The 20,338-nt window shown below is 38.9% G+C and overlaps 1 protein-coding gene across 1 annotated transcript in view; it reads right to left on the bottom strand.

Annotated features, from left to right (window-relative positions):
• Positions 1-12,548: 12,548 nt before the first annotated feature.
• Positions 12,549-20,338, bottom strand: part of LOC126003511 (guanine nucleotide-binding protein G(q) subunit alpha) — a 304,342-nt gene continuing 296,552 nt past the window's right edge. Inside the window, exons 6-7 of the mRNA XM_049769762.1 lie at positions 16,768-16,921; positions 12,549-13,060 (exon numbers count right to left, since the gene is read on the bottom strand). Of these exons, the coding sequence (XP_049625719.1) occupies positions 12,870-13,060; positions 16,768-16,921 (345 nt within the window). The 3' untranslated portion in view covers positions 12,549-12,869. The remainder of the gene's footprint in view (positions 13,061-16,767; positions 16,922-20,338) is intronic.

Here is a 20,338-nt window from a genome sequence, read left to right as displayed (position 1 = left end):
ATAACATTTTTGAGGAAAATCATCTTTTCAGAACTCCTTATGCTCCTAAATTATATTCATATAAATATATATGCATTTATTTAATTTTTTGGCCACATTCAGAGGGTCTCAGGGATTATTCCTAGCTATGTACTCAGGGATCACTCCTGGAAGGCTTGAGGGGGGAAGCATTTGGGGTACCAAGACAGAACCTAGGTTAGCTGCATGCAAGGCAACTGCCCTACTTGCTTTATTATCACTCCAATGCCAAAATTTTTTAAGAAAATTACATTTTTAAATAAAAAGATTAATCATCAGGGAGATGCAAATCAAAACAACAATAAGAACAGCATCACACACCAGAGACTGGCACACATCAAAAAGAAAAGAACAACCAGTGCTAGCACAGATGCGAAGAGAAAGGGACTGTTATTTACTGCAGGTAGACTCTTATTCTCTGTAGATGGGTCCAGCCTTCTTGAAAAAAATATGGATATTTCTCAAAAAACTAAAAGTTGAGCTCCCATATGACCTACAATACACTTCTAGGAATATTCCCTAGGCACCCAAAATCACAAATGCAATAAAGCCCTCTGCATTCCTTTGTTCATTGCAGTACTACTCATAATAGGCAGAATTTGAAAACAATCCAAGTACTTGAGAACAGTTAAGTAGATAAAGAAACAATTATTTAAACAATAGTTTATCTACACCATGGAATACTATGCAGATGTTGGGATATATGAAGTCATACTATTTGCTAATACATTAATGAATATGGAGAGTATTATGCTGAGTGAAATAAGTCACAGGGAGAGTAGACATAGAATGATTACATTTATTTGTAGGAAATAAAAAGAGAAAGTAGAGTATTAATATCCAAAGACAATAGAGATAAAGGCCAGGAGGACCAGTCCACTGTAGGAAGCTTGCCACAAATAATGGGGAGTGCAGTTAGGGTAGAGAAGAGACCACTATGATAATGAGAGCTGAAAATGATCACCCTGGACAAGAATTGAGTGCTGAAAGGAGATAAAGCAATATGATGATATCCCTTTAGTAGCAATATTGCAAACTAGTGTCTAAAAGGAAAAGAGAGATAGAGGGAGAGAGAAAGAAGGCGAGAGAGATAGGAGAGAGAGAGAGAGCTCTGCCACAGAGGCAGGCAGAGGAGCGGGAGGGGGAGAGGGAAACTGGTGACATTGGTGTCTGGAAATGTACACTGGTGAAGTGTGTTGTACATTGTATAACTGAAACTCAATCATGAACAACATGGTTATTTAATTCAATTATTTATAAAAAAATTTTTAAAAAGAGAATACCAGATTGTTGTAAATTCCATACATCAATATAAATGTTATATTTTATAAAAAAAATACAATGTCTATGGGGCTAGAGAAGTAGCTTGGAGGTAGAACATTTGCCTTGGATGCAGATGGATGGTGGTTCGAATCCCAGCATCTCATACTGTTCCCGGAGCCTGCCAGGAGCGATTTCTGAATGAGGAGTAACTCCTGAGCACAGCAGGGTGTGACCCCCACAAAAAAGATACAATGTCCACATAAACTATAATATGATTTATAATTGATTAGTAATTCCTCTGCATACATTTTAAAAGCATAGTGATTTACAAATGTATTCATAGTTAAGTTTTAGATAATAGTTCAGCACCAATTGTCACCACCAATGTCAATCTCCCTTCACCAATGTTCCCAGAGTCCAACCTATACCTTCCTTACACCTCAGTCTCACATAACGGGCACTCTTATGAGTTTTGTCGCTGAAGTGTAGGTCTTATGATTTCACGTCTGACTCTGTGGTTTGGATACTTAGTTCTGCCCTTCCTTAATACCACCAATGCCTGTTAGTCCCCTTGATCCGAACCCCTGTCTTTTCATCTGTCTTACATCTGTCTTTTCCCTCTCCACTCAGTTTCTTTCCTTCTACTCACTATACTTTGGAGCCAGGAGTGTTCAAGACAACCCCATTTAAACCATTGCATTTCTCCATGCAGGTATTCTAAATAACACATATAAATGATATGATCCATTCATCTGTGTTGGACATCTAGTTTGGTCCCAACTTTTAACCATTGTACCAAGTGCTGTGATGAATAGTGGTGTGCACACATACTTTTGAATAAATATTTTCTGTTCTGGAAATATCCAAAAGTGAAATTTTTGGGTCATATCTCAATTCTGAGTCTACTGAGAACCCTCCATAGTGTTTTCCATAGGAGTTGAACCAGACCACAGTCCCAACAGCAGTGGATGAGAGTTCCTTTTTCACTACATTCCTGTCAATACAAATTGTTCCCAATATTTTTGCTATGTGCCATCCTCACTGATATAAGAGGATATCTCATTGCTATCTTGATTTGGATTTACCTAATAATAAATAATATGAGCATTTTTATGTACCTGTTGACCATCTATTGGTCTTCCTTAGAGAGGTATTTCATCATTTTCTCTCTACATTTTGTGATATATTTTTAGATTTTTGTGGGTTAATCTTTGTGAATACTTTGTATATCCTAGATATCAGCCCTTTATCTGATGTATTGAGTGTAAGTATTTTCTCCCAGTTAGCTATCTATTAGTTTTAGCCCATGTATCTTTTACTATTCAGAACTTTTTAGTTTAATGTAGTCCCATTTTGTTCAGGTCTGATTCTGTTGCCTTTGCCATTGGCATCATATCATAGAAGGCTTCGTTGTATGTGTTAGTTTTCCTCAGCATACTTTATAGATTCAGAACTGAACTCAAACTTGATGCACTTTGATTTGACTTCTGTGTAAGATGTGAGATATGGATCATTCTTTTGGTTGTTGGTGTTTTTGTCTTGTGCCACACCCGATGGCACTCAAGGGTTACTCCTGGCTATGCACTCAGAAATTGCTGCTGGCAGGCTCAGAGGACCATATGGGATATTAGGGATTACACCCACGTTAGATGCATGAATGCCCTACATACTGTGCCATCACTCTAGCCACCCTGGATCCATCTTTAATTTATTAAGGCAGTTATCCAATTGTTACAACAGCATTTGTTGAAGAAGCTGTCTTTTTTTTTCTATTTCATGTTCTCTACTCCTTTGTCAAAAATTAGTTGATGATATAGTTGGGCAGTTGTCACTGAATATTCTATTCTCCCATTAGCCTGAAAATCTGTCTTTGTTCAAATGGCATGCTGTTTTGATCACTATAGCTTTTCAGTACAGCTTCAAATTAGGTGAAGAGACACCTTCCAATTTGTTTTTCAGTATGATTTTGGCTGTCTGAGGTCTTTTATGGTTCCATAAAAACTTTATAATTGACTGTTCTAAGTCCTTGAAAATGTTGCCTGAATTTGGATAGGTATTGTATTTATAGAGAAGTTAAGTAACATGGTCATTTTGGAAATATTGATTTGGCTGATCTATGAGCATGGATTGTTTTCTTTGATTTTCTTAGGTCATCTTCAATTTCTCAAATGTTTTTGAAGTTTTTATGGTATAGGTCTCTCACTTCTTTTGTTGATTCCTAAGTACTTGAGATGTTTTTGGATACTTCTCTTTCATAATTTGTATTTCTTAGATTTCCTTCATTTGCCTGATTGCTGTTGCCAGCACTTATAATATTATGGTGACTAAGAGTGGAGTCAGTGACATTCTTGCCTTGTGCCTGACTTCAGTGGAAATGTTTTGTTTTTCACCATTAAGAATATTGGCTAGGGACCGGAGAGATAGCTTGGAGGTAGGGCGTTTGCCTTGCATGCAGAAGTACGATGGTTTGAATCCCAGCATCCCATATGGTTGAGTCTGCCAGGCGCGATTTCTGAGCGTAGGGCCAGGAGTACCGTTTTTTTCCGGCATATAAGACGACCGGGAGTATAAGACGACCCCCTAATTTTGCAGTTAAAACATAGGTTTAGGCCTATATTCGCTGTATCAGACAGAACGTTCCTGTGCTGTATGTGTTCCTGTGCTCATGTACCACAGTGAGCCAATGACAACAAGCAAAGGTTCAAAGGTTATACTGTAATAGACATCCTCTCTGACTCTGGCCAATCTGAGCAGACTTTTTACAGTGTAGATTTGGGTCCAGAACATTGTCTAATTTGCATGCATAAAAAGCCTGCTTGGATTGGCTGAGTTAGAGAGGCGGTCTGAGCAGCCTTGCAGTGATTGGTGCAGGATTGAATTGGAAAATTCGTTTTGTGGCAATATTCAGACAATTTTCATTTAGCGGCATATTGAAACATTTTTTTGGGATATAGACGACCCCCGATTTTCAGTTGACTTTTTTTTGTTTCAAAAGTCGTCTTATACGCCGGAAAATACAGTAACTCATGAGCGTTGCTGGGTGTGACCCAAAAAAACCAAAACCAAAGAATATTGGCTAGAGGCTTTTTATTTATTTTTTTGGTTTTTGGGCCACACCTGGTGACTCAGGGTAACTCGGGTTACTCTTGGCTATGCACTCAGAAATCGCTCCTGACTTGTGGGACCATATGGGACGCTGGGGGATCGAATCTCAATCTGTCCTAGGTTAGCATGTGCAAGGCAAATAAATGCCCTACCTCTTGTGCCACTGCCCTTTCCCTGGCTATGGACTTTTAAATAGATAGCTGTTACTATCTAGAAGATGAAATAATGTTCCTTTACTACATAAAGAAATCTACATTTTAGAACTAAAGTTTTGCTTTGCAGAAGCCAGTGGGGCTCCTCTAAGATGATTTGACTATATTTGGTTTTGACAGCTGTATCTACATGTTCAATTAGCCACAGAAACAAAACAAAACAAAACAAACAGGCAATGAAGAGCTAAATGGAAATCAACCCCTAGAAACCCTCTCACAGCTCTCCATCCTTGACGAAAATTCCAGCAAGGACTTTAAATATGGACTAGTCCAAGAGAATGTTAATGGCTGAGAATAGAACAAAAGAGAAAAAGCAAGACAGTGGATAATTCAAAGCAGAAATGGCACTACATGTTGAAGGAACCACTGGTGTGCCTGTTCACCCAGTTCTGAAGCTCCCTGTTGTGTTTAATTGATTTCTTAGTAATCACACAGGGGTGTGTGTGGAAAAATAAAGGACTCAGCCTAGCAGGCTTCAGACCATACTAGTGTCTTTACATAAGCAGAAAGCAAACACTTCTAACAAGTGCAGCAGGATGACTCTGCTATTGGCATATGGTAAAGAGGGTGCAAAGGATCACACAGATGGGCTATGCACATAAACCCATTCTCTAGTGTGCTTTGTAGTGGACTCAAGAAATACATAACTACATTTTATAGTGCTTCTAGAAAGGTCAGGGAATATGTAAACAGGCAGGAACATTCTGTAAAACTAGATAATAGGTGAACATCTTTGGCTTCATGGGATTCGAGCCACAGAACAGTGGCTTTGTATGCAGCCGATCTGGGTTTAATCCTTGACATCCCATACGGTTCTCTGAGTCTGCCAGGAGTAATATGAGTGCAGTAATCTCTGAACATTGCCAGGTATAGCTCAAAACAAAACATCTTTCGCTCGACCCCCTGAACATATTCCAGTACTTCCTATGAATAGACAATACACAAGATGATGCAGTAGATATACATCTCAGAGTGGCTGAGTACGGGTAGAGGCAGAAATGAATGCTGGGCACTGCGCATCATCAGCTACCTAGCAGAGCAGCTCTGGGAATTGATAATTCCTGAAAATGGGACCATTTCAGCTATGGAAACTGGCCTGTTTCCGACATTCCTAGTCACCTCAAACACTTATGTGCAAGATACAGGAAGAGGAGCTGCCAGTAGAGGGCTGCCAGTAGGATGGCTTCTGTAACACTGCCCTATTATGATAGCCCAGAACTAAAGGCTTAAATAAAAATTAACTTTTTTCTCTAGAGCATCTATATGCAACATTAATTTGGAAAAAGTTTTTTCTTAAAGAGCTGGAGATAGTACCACAGGGAGGGTGCTTCCTTTGCATGAGTTAAACCCCAGACTGTATATGGTTCACTAGCCCTGTCTGGAATGACCCTTGAATGCTAAGCCAAGAGTAATTCTCAGCACCACTGGTTTGACCTCCCGGAAATAAATGGGTTGTTTATATAAAGTTTCTGACAAAACTCCCTAAATACATAGGTCTAATAAGGGTTTCCAATTGACAATTGGAAAGACTGGTAGAAAAGATTTTTTCATTAGGAGTTTTAAGTTTCTACAGTAAGTGCCAATATTTTAAAAAAAATCACTGCCACCATCAACTCCAATTTGTATGACTGTTAAATAAAAGTTGCTTGGGGGTGGGGAGAAATATCTGAAGTAAGTATAGTAGGCAAGTTGCTTGCCTTGGACATGGCTTTCCAGTTCACTTCACATATGGTTCCTAAGCACATCCAGGTGGGCTCCCTGAGCTTCATAGGTCAGGAGTATATTGGCTCTGTATACTGCCTCAGCCCTATCCTACAACAAAGTTAATTTTTAATTGACTGACTCCCAAAGCTTCAAAGTGCCTTGTTTTTGTTTTTCTGGATCACACCCGGTGGCGCTCAGACTGGCTCTGTGCTCAGAAATTGCTCCTGGCAGGCTCGGGGGGAACATATGAGATGCCAGGATTCGAACCACCTTCCATTCTGAATTGGCTGTGTGCAAGGCAACACTCTACCACTGTGCTATCTCTCCTGCCCCAAGCTTCAAAGTGTTTCTAAAAGTTAGTTAGGAAAATAACTACACTAACAACTATCATGACAATCTTAATAAGTGAAAAAAAGGGCCTGGAGAGATAGCACAGTGGCGTTTGCCTTGCAAGCAGCCAATCCAGGACCAAAGGTGGTTGGTTTGAATCCTCGTGTCCCATATGGTACCCTGTGCCTGCCAGGAGCTATTTCTGAGCAGACAGCCAGGAGTAACCCCTGAGCACCGCTGGGTGTGGCCCAAAAAACAAACAAAAATAAAACAAAAAAAAAGTGAAAAAAGTAGAATGCCTGTCTCAATTCAGGCAAGGGTTGTGGGAGGAGGGAGATGGGAGGCATTGGTGGTGGGAATGTTGCACTGGTGAAGGGGGGGTGTTCTTTTTGTGACTAAAATCTAACTATAGTCATGTTTGTAATCACGGTGTTTAAATAAAGATATTATCAAAAACAAAACAAAAAAGAAGAGACAGCTGTCCCAAGCCCGTTTCTTGTGTGATGTGGACCCATTGACCCAATGACTGTAATGGGGACATGGAACTCAAAGCCAGGCCTGATCTCTGCCACTGCCTCTATAGAACGACCTTTCTTGAGTCTTAAGACTGCCTATTTTTCACTGTTAATAACACTAAAGTAGGACTAAAACAAAAAGCTCAGTTCATAAATGCTATTATTATTCATTGCAGACAGGACTGTCTGGTTTACAGTATGGAAAATATTTTGGACTATTTAGAAACTTACCTACTTGGGAATATACATGTGCAGTATAAAGTACTTTAAGGAAAGAAAACATTATTCTAATACCTTTTATAATGAAAAACATTCTGAGAGAAACTCAGGGACTTCAAGTAAAGCAAAACTCAAGAATAAATAACAAAATTATGGCCAAAAATACTGTATTTTTAACCAGCAAGATCATTGGGGCATTATTATACAACATTAGATGTTTTTTTTTGTTTTTTGTTTTTTTGCAAAACTAGTTCCCGTCCCCAACAATAGACAATACATGCATTTGAATGACATTTTAAGAACAGTAAATATGATTTTTTTTTAAATACTGCAAGTTAAAAATGTTTTCTGACAAAACTCCCTAAATACATATAGGTCTAATAAGGGTTTCCAATGGGTGACAGGTGAGGAATCCAGCAAGCAGCTGCATTGAGTTCTTTCAAAAGAAATCCACCCAAACCATGGTTCAGTCCAAGTGACCTACAAAGTTACATAGGAATTTCCATCTTATTTTCCCTCAATTTTATAATATTCTACTAAAGAGTATCTTCTTTCCCGTTATATTGTCTCTTTCTACCATGGGCTAATTTGAGAATCAGAATTTCTTTATGCAAGCAAGATACATCCAATTTTACCCAATAGACTTTTTTTATATATAGCGTACACATGTCATTTACTATTGGATTCAAATCATATGGGAACACACACAATTGATGCAGGTATAGTGAAGGAAATCAATAGTTGAGCACCTACTATGTGCCAGGTGAATAGGTAATGTTCGAGGCAAAAGTATTACTCAAAGAGGGTTGTCAGTTGGGAAGACAGCAGGAATGCTCTGCTACTTAGTGAGAAAAACAAGTTTCAACTCTGGACTACGTTTTACTAAACAGCAGGTGTCTTGGCTCTGAAAACCTCTAGCTAATCAGACAGCTAAGCCATTTCTTTTCCTAATTTTATGGAACCGAATGAAATCCAAAAGACATAGTTACCAGGACAGATCTATTTATGCTACATATGCTGGAAATATGTAGAGACAGGTAAACACACTGAATTACTAGTTTTAATTGTGTGTGTGTGTGTGTGTGTGTTTCCAACCAAAGAGGCATCTTTGGAAGAAAACAATGGATATCAAGCACACCTTATTTGTATCAATTGAGATGTTGTCAATAACCAATTAAGTGGTTTTAAACCCTTATTTAATTTTAAGAAGAGCAGCAATATACACTACAATATTTGGGTACACTTTATTTTTATATGGGTTAACATTCTGCTATGTTTTATTTGTTCTTTTTGAAACTGAAAACAAAGGGAAATTGAGGGGTAATTTAAAGGTTATTTCCAACCAATTTCTGAATCTTGCAGTATCTCATTATGCAGCCCTTTCTTCCCATTATTTTTTGCAAGTAAGTCATTTTGACCCAAATCGAGCATAAATAGCTTTTCATCAATTCTATCTTATGACAACTAGTTTACAATCATGTGGCAGTAGAAATGTTAAAATTACAGTTCGTACACCTTGACAATCAAAATAGTCTGAAGTACAAAAAGTAAACTGCCCTTTAGTTGAATCACCTTTTTTTTTTAAACATTAGGCCTGCTAGTTATAATATACACAAAAAAGACAAGTTTCAGGTGTTTTTCAAATACCTTTATAGATATCAGCTGTACATGCCAGCTGCACATGCCTATGACTTCTACCCCCTCCATCTCTTCAGGACATTTAAACAGAGCTCTATGGAAATGTCAACAAAACAAAAACCCAAAACTGTAAGGGGCTTCATTTCCTTTCGAACAGGTGAGTGATTTCCCTTTGTTTCAGATATGAGGCACAAACTTCTAAATGTAAGCTCTGTAAGGCATAGTACAAACCCCCAATTTACAAATAAGGAATTCTCTGTGCATGGGTCCAGACTGCTGTGTCCCGAGCCAGGGGAGATCGTCTGTAAACTGGCACACTGCAATGTGTTCTGGGAGGGAGGGTGCAAGGGGTGGTCACTCGCCTTTGTATGCTGAAGACATGTCTGTGTTTTGTGTTGTGTTGTGTGTGTGTGAGTGAGATATTGAGTGTGTTTGAATAAGACATGCCCAGTCACCATGAAACTCACCACTGGTCTCCATCACCTATAATATCAACAATACGAGCCCAGTGGCAAACACTTCTAACGCTTGCAATCACAAAAAAGTATGAGTAAACTGTTATTATACAAAACTGAAAAGATCCCTTCCCACCCTTTGCCCCTTCAGTAAAACCCCAAAGAAACAAACAAAAAACAAAAGAAAAGAAAATCTTTAGCTTTGATTGACTAGTGTGGATACAATTAGGATTCTAGGCATCACTGCAGCTAGGGTGATCAATATTTTCCATTCTCAAGAGAAGGGATCTTGTCATGCACCCTTTGAGCAACAGAGAAGCCACACACTTCATTTCTGCATAGCAATTTCCTTCTCAACTTCATAAAGACAAATAGAATCTTTCCCTGTTTAACTCAGCTTCCTTGAGCTTTGAAATCAGGTTTTAATCAACTACATCTACTATAGCTCTATTAAATAGAATATCTTGATTCCCTAAAACTGTAACATTTAATGAGTTTGTAATGAGGTTATCTTTATACACACTGTAGACCTTCAAATTTTATTTCCCCCCCTCCCCCCCGCTGCTGCACCAAATTTTAGATCGCTCTTCCAGGCATGCAGTGGTCTCTAGCTGTTAAAACTTTTTCTTAGTGGATAATCATAGTTTCTAAAACTGCCTTTCTAATAAAGGCCACCAGAGAGGTAATACTAAACTGCATTTGCCAAATAAGAATATGAATTGTATAAAAGCTCATATTCCAATCCTAGCTCAAATGGCAAAAGTTCTACAAAGTTGGTTTCCATGTTTGTATAAAAGCTCCAACTGATTGTATGTATTTTGCTATGAAATTACCTTTGGGTCTTATAATTAGTATACCTCTATTCAGGAATGTGCAAATGATTTTTACAGCACAATGCTAGTACCGCTCTGTACATTAGTACGGTTTTGTTGTTGTTGTTTTTCTAAGTGGAAAAAAAAACCCTAGTCAGAAATAAACTGACAAATTTACATTCTCCTCTCTTAAAAAAAGTAAATAAAATAACATTATTCAAAATGTGAATTAGCTATGAGACATACAATTACATAGATATATATCAATATAGCACATTCAATCTGCCCCAAAATTAATGATTACAAAGCCAGTATGGATGCGGCAATACCAAGAGAGAGATGTATGTACAATGATTAGAGCATTCATAATTGCACTATGCCTGCAAGAAGTCTGTTTCTTAAATTACAGGTGCTTTCTAAGCAAGAAGAAAAATGAATCTGTGTTGTTTGAGACTGGGAAAGTACAGAATGAGAACATTCCATTACTACTAAGTAATTCTGGTTCATATCTATTAAGCCATTAATTTTCTCCCTCCTTTGTTGTTCCAAAAAAGTGATTCATATGGAAGTTTAGACTTGTGCCAAAGAGTGCTGTACTTAAAATGAGACCAACATCTTAGATTCTAACTTACCAGCACATCTGGGAAGTTAGAAAACAGTCATGGATTTATTGACTTAAATCATATTTCACCCCAAAATACTTGACAGAAACCTGTCACTACATGTACTGTATTTTTTTGGCATTAGGTGAAAAACTGCAAGTAAATAATTCCAAACATCTCTTTTAGTATGTTCTGTTACATAAATACATGTTTTATAGAAAGAACACTGAGAGGATACTTTGAAATTCACAAATCTTGCTAAGTTAACTTAACCAGTTTTCAGTGTAAGAAGATTTCAAGGGTGGTGAACTAGTTATAACTATTATAACAAAAGATATCAGAATATGATTTAATAATGATTTTTGTCAAACCTAAATCACCTTACAGCACAGAGAGAGAGAGAAAGAGAGAGAGAGAGAAAGAGAGAGAAAACTGGCTTTAGACAAAAACTGAAAAGCAGATTTCACATTGTATGGCCCAGAATTGCCCATTTGGACTCTCGACATGGACATAAACAATGGACATAAAAAATCTGCTAAGAAAAGAAAAAAAATGGACCATGAGAATCAAATCTATGGTCAACAACCGTTTGGCAATTGGGGTTTTCAAATTTATTCTCAACCAATGATTTCTGGCTTCACAATCTAACTTTGTCATTGTAAGATATTGGCTTTTAGCATGAGATTTAAAAAAAAAAAAAACCAATGTATTTTTTTAAACAAAAAGCCAGTTTTGGCAACTTACAAACATGATCAAAGTCTTTTAAAAATTGTGGCCCAAGGGCTAATAAGAAAAAAAGGAGGGGCCAGAGAGGTGGCGCAGCAATAGGGCATTTGCTTTGCATTCAGCTGACCTAGGACGCGGTTCGATCCCTCGACGTCCCATATGGTCCCCCAAGCCAGGAGCGAATTTCTGAGTGCAGAGCCAGGAGTAACCCGAGCGTCACGGAGTGTGGCCCAAAAACCAAAACCAAATAAAAAGAAAAAAGAAAAAAAAAGAAAGAAAGAAAGAACATTTCTAATTGAGGGGGGCAAAAAGAACCACCTATGAAGAGAGAGTGGGTAGGTAGCAGCCATTGAAATAATGTAGTGTCTCTTGGCATTTATTTTTTGGCATCTGTAATTGAAAGAAGAGACAGTAAGAAAAAGACAAGAAGGAATTAGGCAAAAATGGAGGGAGGACAATGGCACATAGCAAGGACCCCCATGTCTTGGCCTGGACTTCTGACTTCTGCCCATTTCTCTGAGCAACTAAGTTATGGCTGAAAGTCAAAATCCCGAAGAAATGACATATAACTCTTAGATGGAGATAAAACCTTCCCAGCCCAAAGTGGGGAAAGATAGAAGATTGACATATTCCAGAAAAACTGGGTATGCATCTAGAGCAATATATTGAAAACGCTAGTATGAAAACTTCTCCTTCTTTGTCAAGAACTACAGATGGTTGAATAAAACTGAAATTGATGGCTTAGATCGAATGACATTGTCTTGAATGTATCATTCGAGAGAAAAATTTGACCAAGAACTAGGGCAGAGGCCCTTGTATTGTGGAAAAAAAAAATCAGAGTAGAGTCAAATAAAGTGGTAATCAGCTTTGCTGAGAGAGGAGAGAGGAGAGAGGAGAGGGAGAGAGTGAGAGAGTGAGAGAGAGAGAGAGAGAGAGAAGAAGGAGAAATTCTTATCTTGTGAGTGCATGACTGAGAATTTAATATACATTTGAGTCACAAGGATTTCCCTTTGAGAGAAAGAAAGAGAGAAAGAGTGAGCGAGCTAGAGAGAGGAAATGTGCTGGGATCTGTACTTCAGCATCCTGTTTTTCCTCTGAAGAGTTTAAATAGAATCATAATATTTACTACAAACTCTGCAGATACGCTTACAGAGTAGTTCAGGACGGCAATAAATTAGTATTATGCAAATTGTTTTCCACAGAAATCCAGTCTCTCTGTATAACTTCAGTGGCCCAGCAGGGCAGAGTGGGCAGCACAGAGGAGGCACAGTTAGACTAAATTGTACTCCTTCAGGTTCAACTGTAGGATGGTGTCCTTGACAGCAGCAAAGACAAAGCGGATGTTCTCGGTATCGGTGGCGCATGTGAAGTGGGAGTAGATAATTTTGTCACTATCTGGATTCAGGTCCACGAACATCTTCAGAATAAATTCCCGAGCTGCCTGTGCATCTCTCTGTGGTCCTGTTGGCCAAAGAAGAAGGAGGACTTGGTTAGTGAGTCTGATCATGTGTTGGCAACGTACTTATTTCCTGGCTGGGTCTATGGGAATGAGCCAGTGTGGGGCACTCTCATTAGACAGGTCCCTGAGGCATTTGATTCTTTACCTCACTCTGGCTGCTCTTCTATTTACCTACCCACTATATGTGATTTTTGTGAAACTGGCAGATTACTTGATGGTCATGTTAAACCTCTACCAGTGGTCCTCAAACTTGTATCTGTTTTGTTTCTTCATTGCAAAATAAGATTATGCAGTGTACATAAGAATTCATTCATAAGTTTTGTTTTTACTATAGTCAGACCCTCCAATGGTCTGAAGGACAGTGAACTAGCCCCCTGTTTAAAAAGTTTGAGGACCCCTGCAACCAATTCCTTTGGTGATGGGGGGATCAACTGGTTCTTATGTAGGGAAAGCAATGGCTGGAAAGCTTTTCTACTGGGCATTACTCTGTGTGAGTGAACTATGCTTGCTTCCTCTATATACACCCAGACAGTGGCACTGCCCAGAGGGCCTCTTGGAGAACTGGGCACTTGTCTTTGCTGCTTGCTCTGGAGGCATCTTTCCCAGTTTTCCAAGTTAAGTTCAATACCAAGAAAAGGTCAATACAAAAAAAAAAAAGCCATATTCATCTCATCTCCTCATTCACTTTCTTTTCTCTACTAAGATTCTCTTAGGATCTCACAGTCTTCTCTTTTTTTTTTCCTGTCAATATTCTTGTGGTCTTTGGCTGGGATAAAGTTCTTGAGAATTTGATTTAAGAAGACAATCAGTCTGACTAGCAGACTAACAGTGTGCACTGAGTTTCAGACAGCCACAAAAACGAACAGATTGTCCACCTTTGTACAATTCACAAAAAAATTACTTGAGGGGTCGATCCCCTCGCACCCCTTATGGTCCCTCCCCAAGCCAGGAGCGATTTCTGAGTGCATAGCCAAGAGTAACCCGAGTATCACCAAAAAACCAAAAACCAAAAAAAGAGCTTTCAGTTTGTGACCAGAATTAAAATCTTTATCAATGATTAAGACAGCTAGCATCATACTTAATAAACATTTAAAATATTATGTATCTGAATATATATGCATATGTTCCATTTTTTACTCTTATAAAGTTACTAGTTCCACTGAAGTAAAAAAATTATACTTAAAAAAACTGGTACCAGATGGTTAGAGCTAGAGAAGTCTTATTTTCATAAGCAATACCATCTTTCTGGCTTGTAAATGAACTTCCATATTTTTTATTTAATCTATTTGAAAAAATAAACAAATAAATCTACCTTTTCTTTTTTTTTATGCAGTCACATGTGGCAGTACACAGAACTTAATTCTGGCTCTGTGCTCAGGATTCCCTTTTGGTAGGCTTGGGGACCACATGGGATGCTGGGGATCAAACCCGAGTTGGCCACATGTAAGGCAAGCACACTCCCCACCATACTATATGGCTCCAGCCTCTCTATATTTTCTTTTAAACACTCTAAGAATTAAAAACAAAACAAAACTTTGCTAAAGAACACTTGTGGTATAGTACGGCTTTAACAAGAGAAAGTACTCAGAATTTATTGCCCTTCTAGTGGGAACAGAATGCCATAGTGTCTAGGAACAACTTTGCAATTTGAATCCATGTGGACATGGTAATGTGCCTTATAATGAAGGAATAGAACAGTGGCACTTCTGGTTGGTATCTGGTGCATACAGAAATGTGGGTTTGGGAAATGGATGAAACTGTTCAGAAAGCAATGTAACTGCCAGGGAGGTGGAGATTGTTCTCTGCCTGAGCAATTTGGAATTGTGCTATGAAGCTCCTGGAACACCAGCTGTGTTTGCATTGTGCTTCCAATGAAGTGCCAGTCTTTTTCATGCTGTCTGCTGGCGGAGAGCTAACATCTCTTAGTCCAGCACATTCCCAAATGGGACACAGGTCAGAAAGAAAACACTTGGATGGAGGGGGAGTCAGGGTATTGACAGAACAAAAGACATAGGTCAAGCAATGAGGGAATGCCACATAGGAAAGAAGGAGGAGGCCTCACCTTCCAAGTGTGAGACAAGACCCGGTTTCATTGTGAGACTAAGGCCTGACACCTCACTTAGAAAAATTTCAGCTGGATGAGAGTGAGCTAACTAACTAGATAGGAAGTTCCCTTGCCCTTCCTGCAGGTGTCCCAAGGGACCTTCTCTGGCACCGATGATTGGGTAGCAGCCCAGTGTACATTCAATAGAATGAGAGTAAAAATGTGGGTTAGATCAGGAGAGTACTGTTCCTCAATGAACTGCAAAGCACAAAGGAAATGTCTCTGAAAAGAATGGCAACACAGTACTAACAGAGAAGGACACTGGCTCTAAAACCTGACAGCTTACACCTGCTTCCCCGAGCACTATACCAAATGTATCTGATGAAAAGAGAAATGCCACAGATCTACATGGCTGGACTTAATCTCAGAAGATGCTTTTGAGACCCTCAGCTCCTCTGCTGTGCTAAACGCACAGTTATATATAAGTCTCTGAGAAGTGATACTGGGCAGAGTACTTCCTCTGTGATGAGTCCTATAAAATGATCTTCATGGAATCCATTTTCTTGTTGTTCTTCAGCAAGAGGCTGAGGCAGTGACCAAACTCATGTGCGACAATCTTTTCCACAAGAGTCAGGCTAGAACTCTGTGACTTCTAAGTGGACCCTCCTAACTATCTATTGTGGAGACAGGGGTAAATACTAGCTTATTTTTTTTGCCATTAGCTCTGTCATGAACACTTAAGAGCACAGCCAGTTACTGTGCAAATGAAAAAGTGTGGTTGTCTTAATAATCTTTACTAAAAATAAAAGTTTGAGCTATAATACTGCATGTAGGGCATTTGCATTGCACACAGCCAACCTGGGTTTAATTCCTAATACCCCATATGGTCCTGTGACAAAAAGAATTGCTCCCCAAACGCAGAGTCAGGAGTCAGCTCATATGGTAAAATACCTTTACTAAAAACATGTGTCAGGTTGTGGTCTACTGCTGAATCTTGGTCCAAATCCATGTAAAGTTAGAAGGAGTGTTGGGTACACATTTAGTTACATAAGCTCATACAAGGCACTTGGCAGGACTGGTTTTAGAGTGGCTGGGTGTGAATGCATTTTGTATCAATCAATCAAGATTTTTTCAGTATGGGCTGGTTTTCATGTACACTTAATTCAGGGTTACTGTCTAGTTGGCACAGCAGAATCTGTAAAGTGTAGAAAACTGCATTATCCAGTCCTGAAATGGGGAACATATATTCTAAGAGCTATTAGGGAAGAGTTTAAAAGATGGATGCTATCCCTAAGGATAATGGGATGTCCTTAAGTCCCCAAGCCCCATACCCAGGATTTTCTGAATACTTACTGTGCCAGGCATCATGCTAGACTGCCACCAAGATCCCTATGCCATACATAGTTCACAGGGATTGGGAATTTCGCTGGAAGGTCAGAGAAATTAGGTACCTCACCAGGTTTCTATAAATAGGAAGCAACTGATATCTGAAACTGGAAAGACTGACTCAAGAGTCAGTCTTGACTAGAAAGTTGTGTTCTGTCTACAGAGATGAGCAAAAGCACAGTTATAGAGCAAAAGGGAGGAGGAAGAGAATAGAATGGACGATGAAGAATTGGTGTTCCTGGTAGGAGCTATGAGTGTGAGCTATGTGTGCCAACTTACCATCGTATTCTGGGAAGTAGTCAACTAGGTGGGAATACATGATTTTCTCCTCTAGAAGATCTTTCTTGTTTAAAAACAGAATGACTGAGGAGTTCTGGAACCAGGGATATGTGATAATTGTTCTAAAGAGTGCCTTGCTTTCCTCCATCCGATTCTGGAAAAAATAATCAAAAAACAAGGTGTGAATTACAAGTCCATTCAATCTATAAATAGAGTTCATCTCAAGAGTCCAATGCATATTCCGTACAAATCCACTCTCTGTAGCCTCATAGTGGAAATATTTTTAGACAATTGTTCAAAGTGAAAATGTTTCCAGATATATATTGACTGTTTCCATTTTGTAAACTCCCAATTAACAAGCAGAACATGAATTAAAAAGCATATGCTGAAGTAATTTTAAGATTAAGAAAAAATAAAGCGGGTCCGGAGAGATAGCACAGCGGCGTTTGCCTTGCAAGCAGCTGATCCAGGACCTAAGGTGGTTGGTTCAAAACCCGGTGTCCCATATGGTCCCCCGTGCCTGCCAGGAGCTATTTCTGAGCAGATAGCCAGGAGTAACCCCTGAGCACCGCCGGGTGTGGCCCAAAAACCAAAAAAAAAAAAAAAAAAAAAAAAAAAAAAAGCCTAGGGAATCATGATATATTGGGCAAAAACTCCTAAGTTTCCACCAAAATGTATTAATGACCAAATATGGAATTAAGAACCAAATGCCACATTTAATTGGGTATTTATAAGCTTTGTGTATTTGGAAAGATATTTTAGAGCACACATTTCCTATATATTGGAGCATACTTTCTTCAATTTCATTTATTCTTATACAAAATTGGGGCAACATGCAAGTATTACCCAAAGATACAGGACATTTGAAATGCTTCACCTTTGGTATTTGTGAAAGTATCCTCAACCCAAAACTGTATCTTCAAACCAACCTTGGTAACAAATAGCCAGCATCAATTCTCAAGAAAATTAATTTATTCTTTAAGGTATTAATCAAGGATAATTATTCCCAAGTCAAATCACTCTTTAAAAAAAAAAAAAAACGCACCTAGAAAGCCTTCTGGCTTCTCTCATACCTCATTAGCCCTTCCTCTTCTAAATCATTCTCAATCCTGATAAGCAAAAATAAAGTTTTGGGGAACCCAACCTCCTTTAAAAATCTTCCCTAGCTGGAGTCCCCTGAGGCTGAGGGCAACTAGAATGTCACTGGAGATTGGATCACCTTTCATGCCTTCTCCAGGTGCTTTCTAAATAATTTCCAACCCCCCCGACCCCCGCTGAGTGGCCAGCCACTTGAGTACTGTGGTCTTGTACCTGCCAGTCATGAATCACTGAGCCATTTTTCCAGTCCTCACCAGGGATGACAAACAGCAGCTCCAATGTCTGTCTTGATTACTGTAGTGAATTTGGCAGAACCAATGTTGGGACTCAGGACCATACACATGCCACTGAGCCATCTATGGATTCCTATCCTCCTTTCTTGGATATCTTCTCACCTTTTCCATTTAGTCCTAGGGATTATGACTGACTGAGCTTTATATGATGAATTTAACCACCTGCACATAATGACTCCCAAAATTTGTACTTGGAGCTCTGAAACAGTAAACTTTGCTTTCATGAAAAGTGTAGTAGAGGAATCAGCCATTTAAAATGGCAAGGTTGCGTATGGATTACCCAGGTTTGGTTTGATTCCTGGCACCCCAAATTTCTCTTGAGCCCCAATAGGAGTGATCCATGAAGTAAACTGTCATCTTTCAGTCCCATATCTTATCAGTATTTCACTGTCTGCAAGTGTCTGCACAATGTATGAAAGTTGAAGACATTGCTGAGGAAAGGCCTGACCAGATTTAATGAAGTTCTTCCTTTAAAAGGTGAGGAGGCAGCACTGAACACAGCAGGTGTGACCCCAAAATAAGAGAGGAAAAGTCTACAAAACTAGGCCCTGTGTACCTGATTTTAACTTCATATGCTTAAACATACTGGGAGGAACAAAATTTCTAGAACCATAAAGAAAGATTCTATCCTAGACTTCATTCCATGACCTGTGCAAATACTAAGATCTCTAGCTATAGCTTTTATCACCCACAACTGAGTGGAAAGTTTCCTGTCTCCATAAAAAGACCTTAGAGTTTGATAATGAGTGTGTATGGAATCTGTAGTTGTTCCCATGACAGTATGCTTCAAGGGCGGACAAACCCTCTATTGCTTAGGCCAAGGGAATTCCTTTTCTAATTTCCCCAATACTTACTGTGCCTATGCAAGGGGAAAAAAAAAAAAAAAAAAAAAAAAAAGAGCACAAAACCTTGCCACAACAACTATCCTTCCTTCTTTTATCCCTTTTTTTTCACTCTTGTGGTTATTTCTTTTGTTATGTTTTTCTTCTTTTTCCCCTTTCTTCTTTTAAGTTAATATTTATAGCCTCTAGACAGACTCTTCCCAGTTCCCCCCACCCAAAGAACCACATAACTTGAATCATCTTGTTTTGCCTCATAAATTGAGGGGGAAATAAAATGGATGGTACCACGACCAAACAATCATATTAACTTCGAGTGGAAATAAAAAATGATCAGACTTAAACACCAAACCCAAAGTCAATGACAACAGAATTGATACCCAATCTACAACAAGCTATACACAGAGGGGACCAATTATACTAGCAGTCCAGGGGCAAATGAGGGAGATATGGGATGCATGCTGGGAACAGGGGTATAAGGAGGACAACACTGTGATGGGAATGACCCTGATCCATTGTCATTATGTACCTTAAAATTTATGGTTAAAGATTTGTAATTCACTTTGGTTATAATAAAAATTATTTTTAAAAACCATAAATATGTCTCTGGAATTTTGGGTCACATCAATCAATAGGTATTCATGATGTGTTTAAGTTCATTGGGCTATGCTTTTTTGGGGGGGCTAGTGACATTCAGGGGTTACTCCTGGCTATGCACTCAGAAATCATTACTTAGTTATGGGATGTTGGGAATTGAACTGTGGTCTGTCCTGGGTTAGCGTGTGTAAGGCAATTGCCCTATTACTTGTACCACTACTCCAGCCCATGGGCTGTACTTTTGTTTCTAAGTACCTCAAATAGTTATATTTGATATACTTAGATATAGCCCCCCCCCCCCAAATGTACAAAAAGAAAAGACTGAATTATGTGAGAGGGAGGACTAGTAAGACTGGAGGGTTTAAGGTAGTAATATTTTCTGCTCAGATTTTTGCTTTCCAATTAAATGTTTCCATGTAGGTTACAAAGGCCAAATGTGGGTTTCTAGGAAACCTCTGACTATTATTCTAAACTCTCTTGGAGATGCTCAGCTCACAACAAGCGCAGCTTTCTGGATTCTGACTTGCTCTTGCCTCTATAAAGAGTGGCTTCAATCAAGGTGCAGAGGTCCACCTTTCAAAGGAAGAGCTTCATTAAATCTAGTCAGGCCTGTCCTCAGCAATATCTTCAATTTCCATACATTGTGCAGACAATTGAAGACAGTGAAATACTGATAAGATATGGGACTGATAGAATGACAGCTTACTTCATAGCTCAAGGGACATTTATTTTGCTGCACACATC

This window comes from Suncus etruscus, chromosome 3, assembly GCF_024139225.1.
Source record: "Suncus etruscus isolate mSunEtr1 chromosome 3, mSunEtr1.pri.cur, whole genome shotgun sequence".
In the NCBI taxonomy this organism is placed as follows: Eukaryota; Metazoa; Chordata; class Mammalia; order Eulipotyphla; family Soricidae; genus Suncus; species Suncus etruscus.
This window is presented reverse-complemented; position numbering and strand designations above follow the sequence as displayed.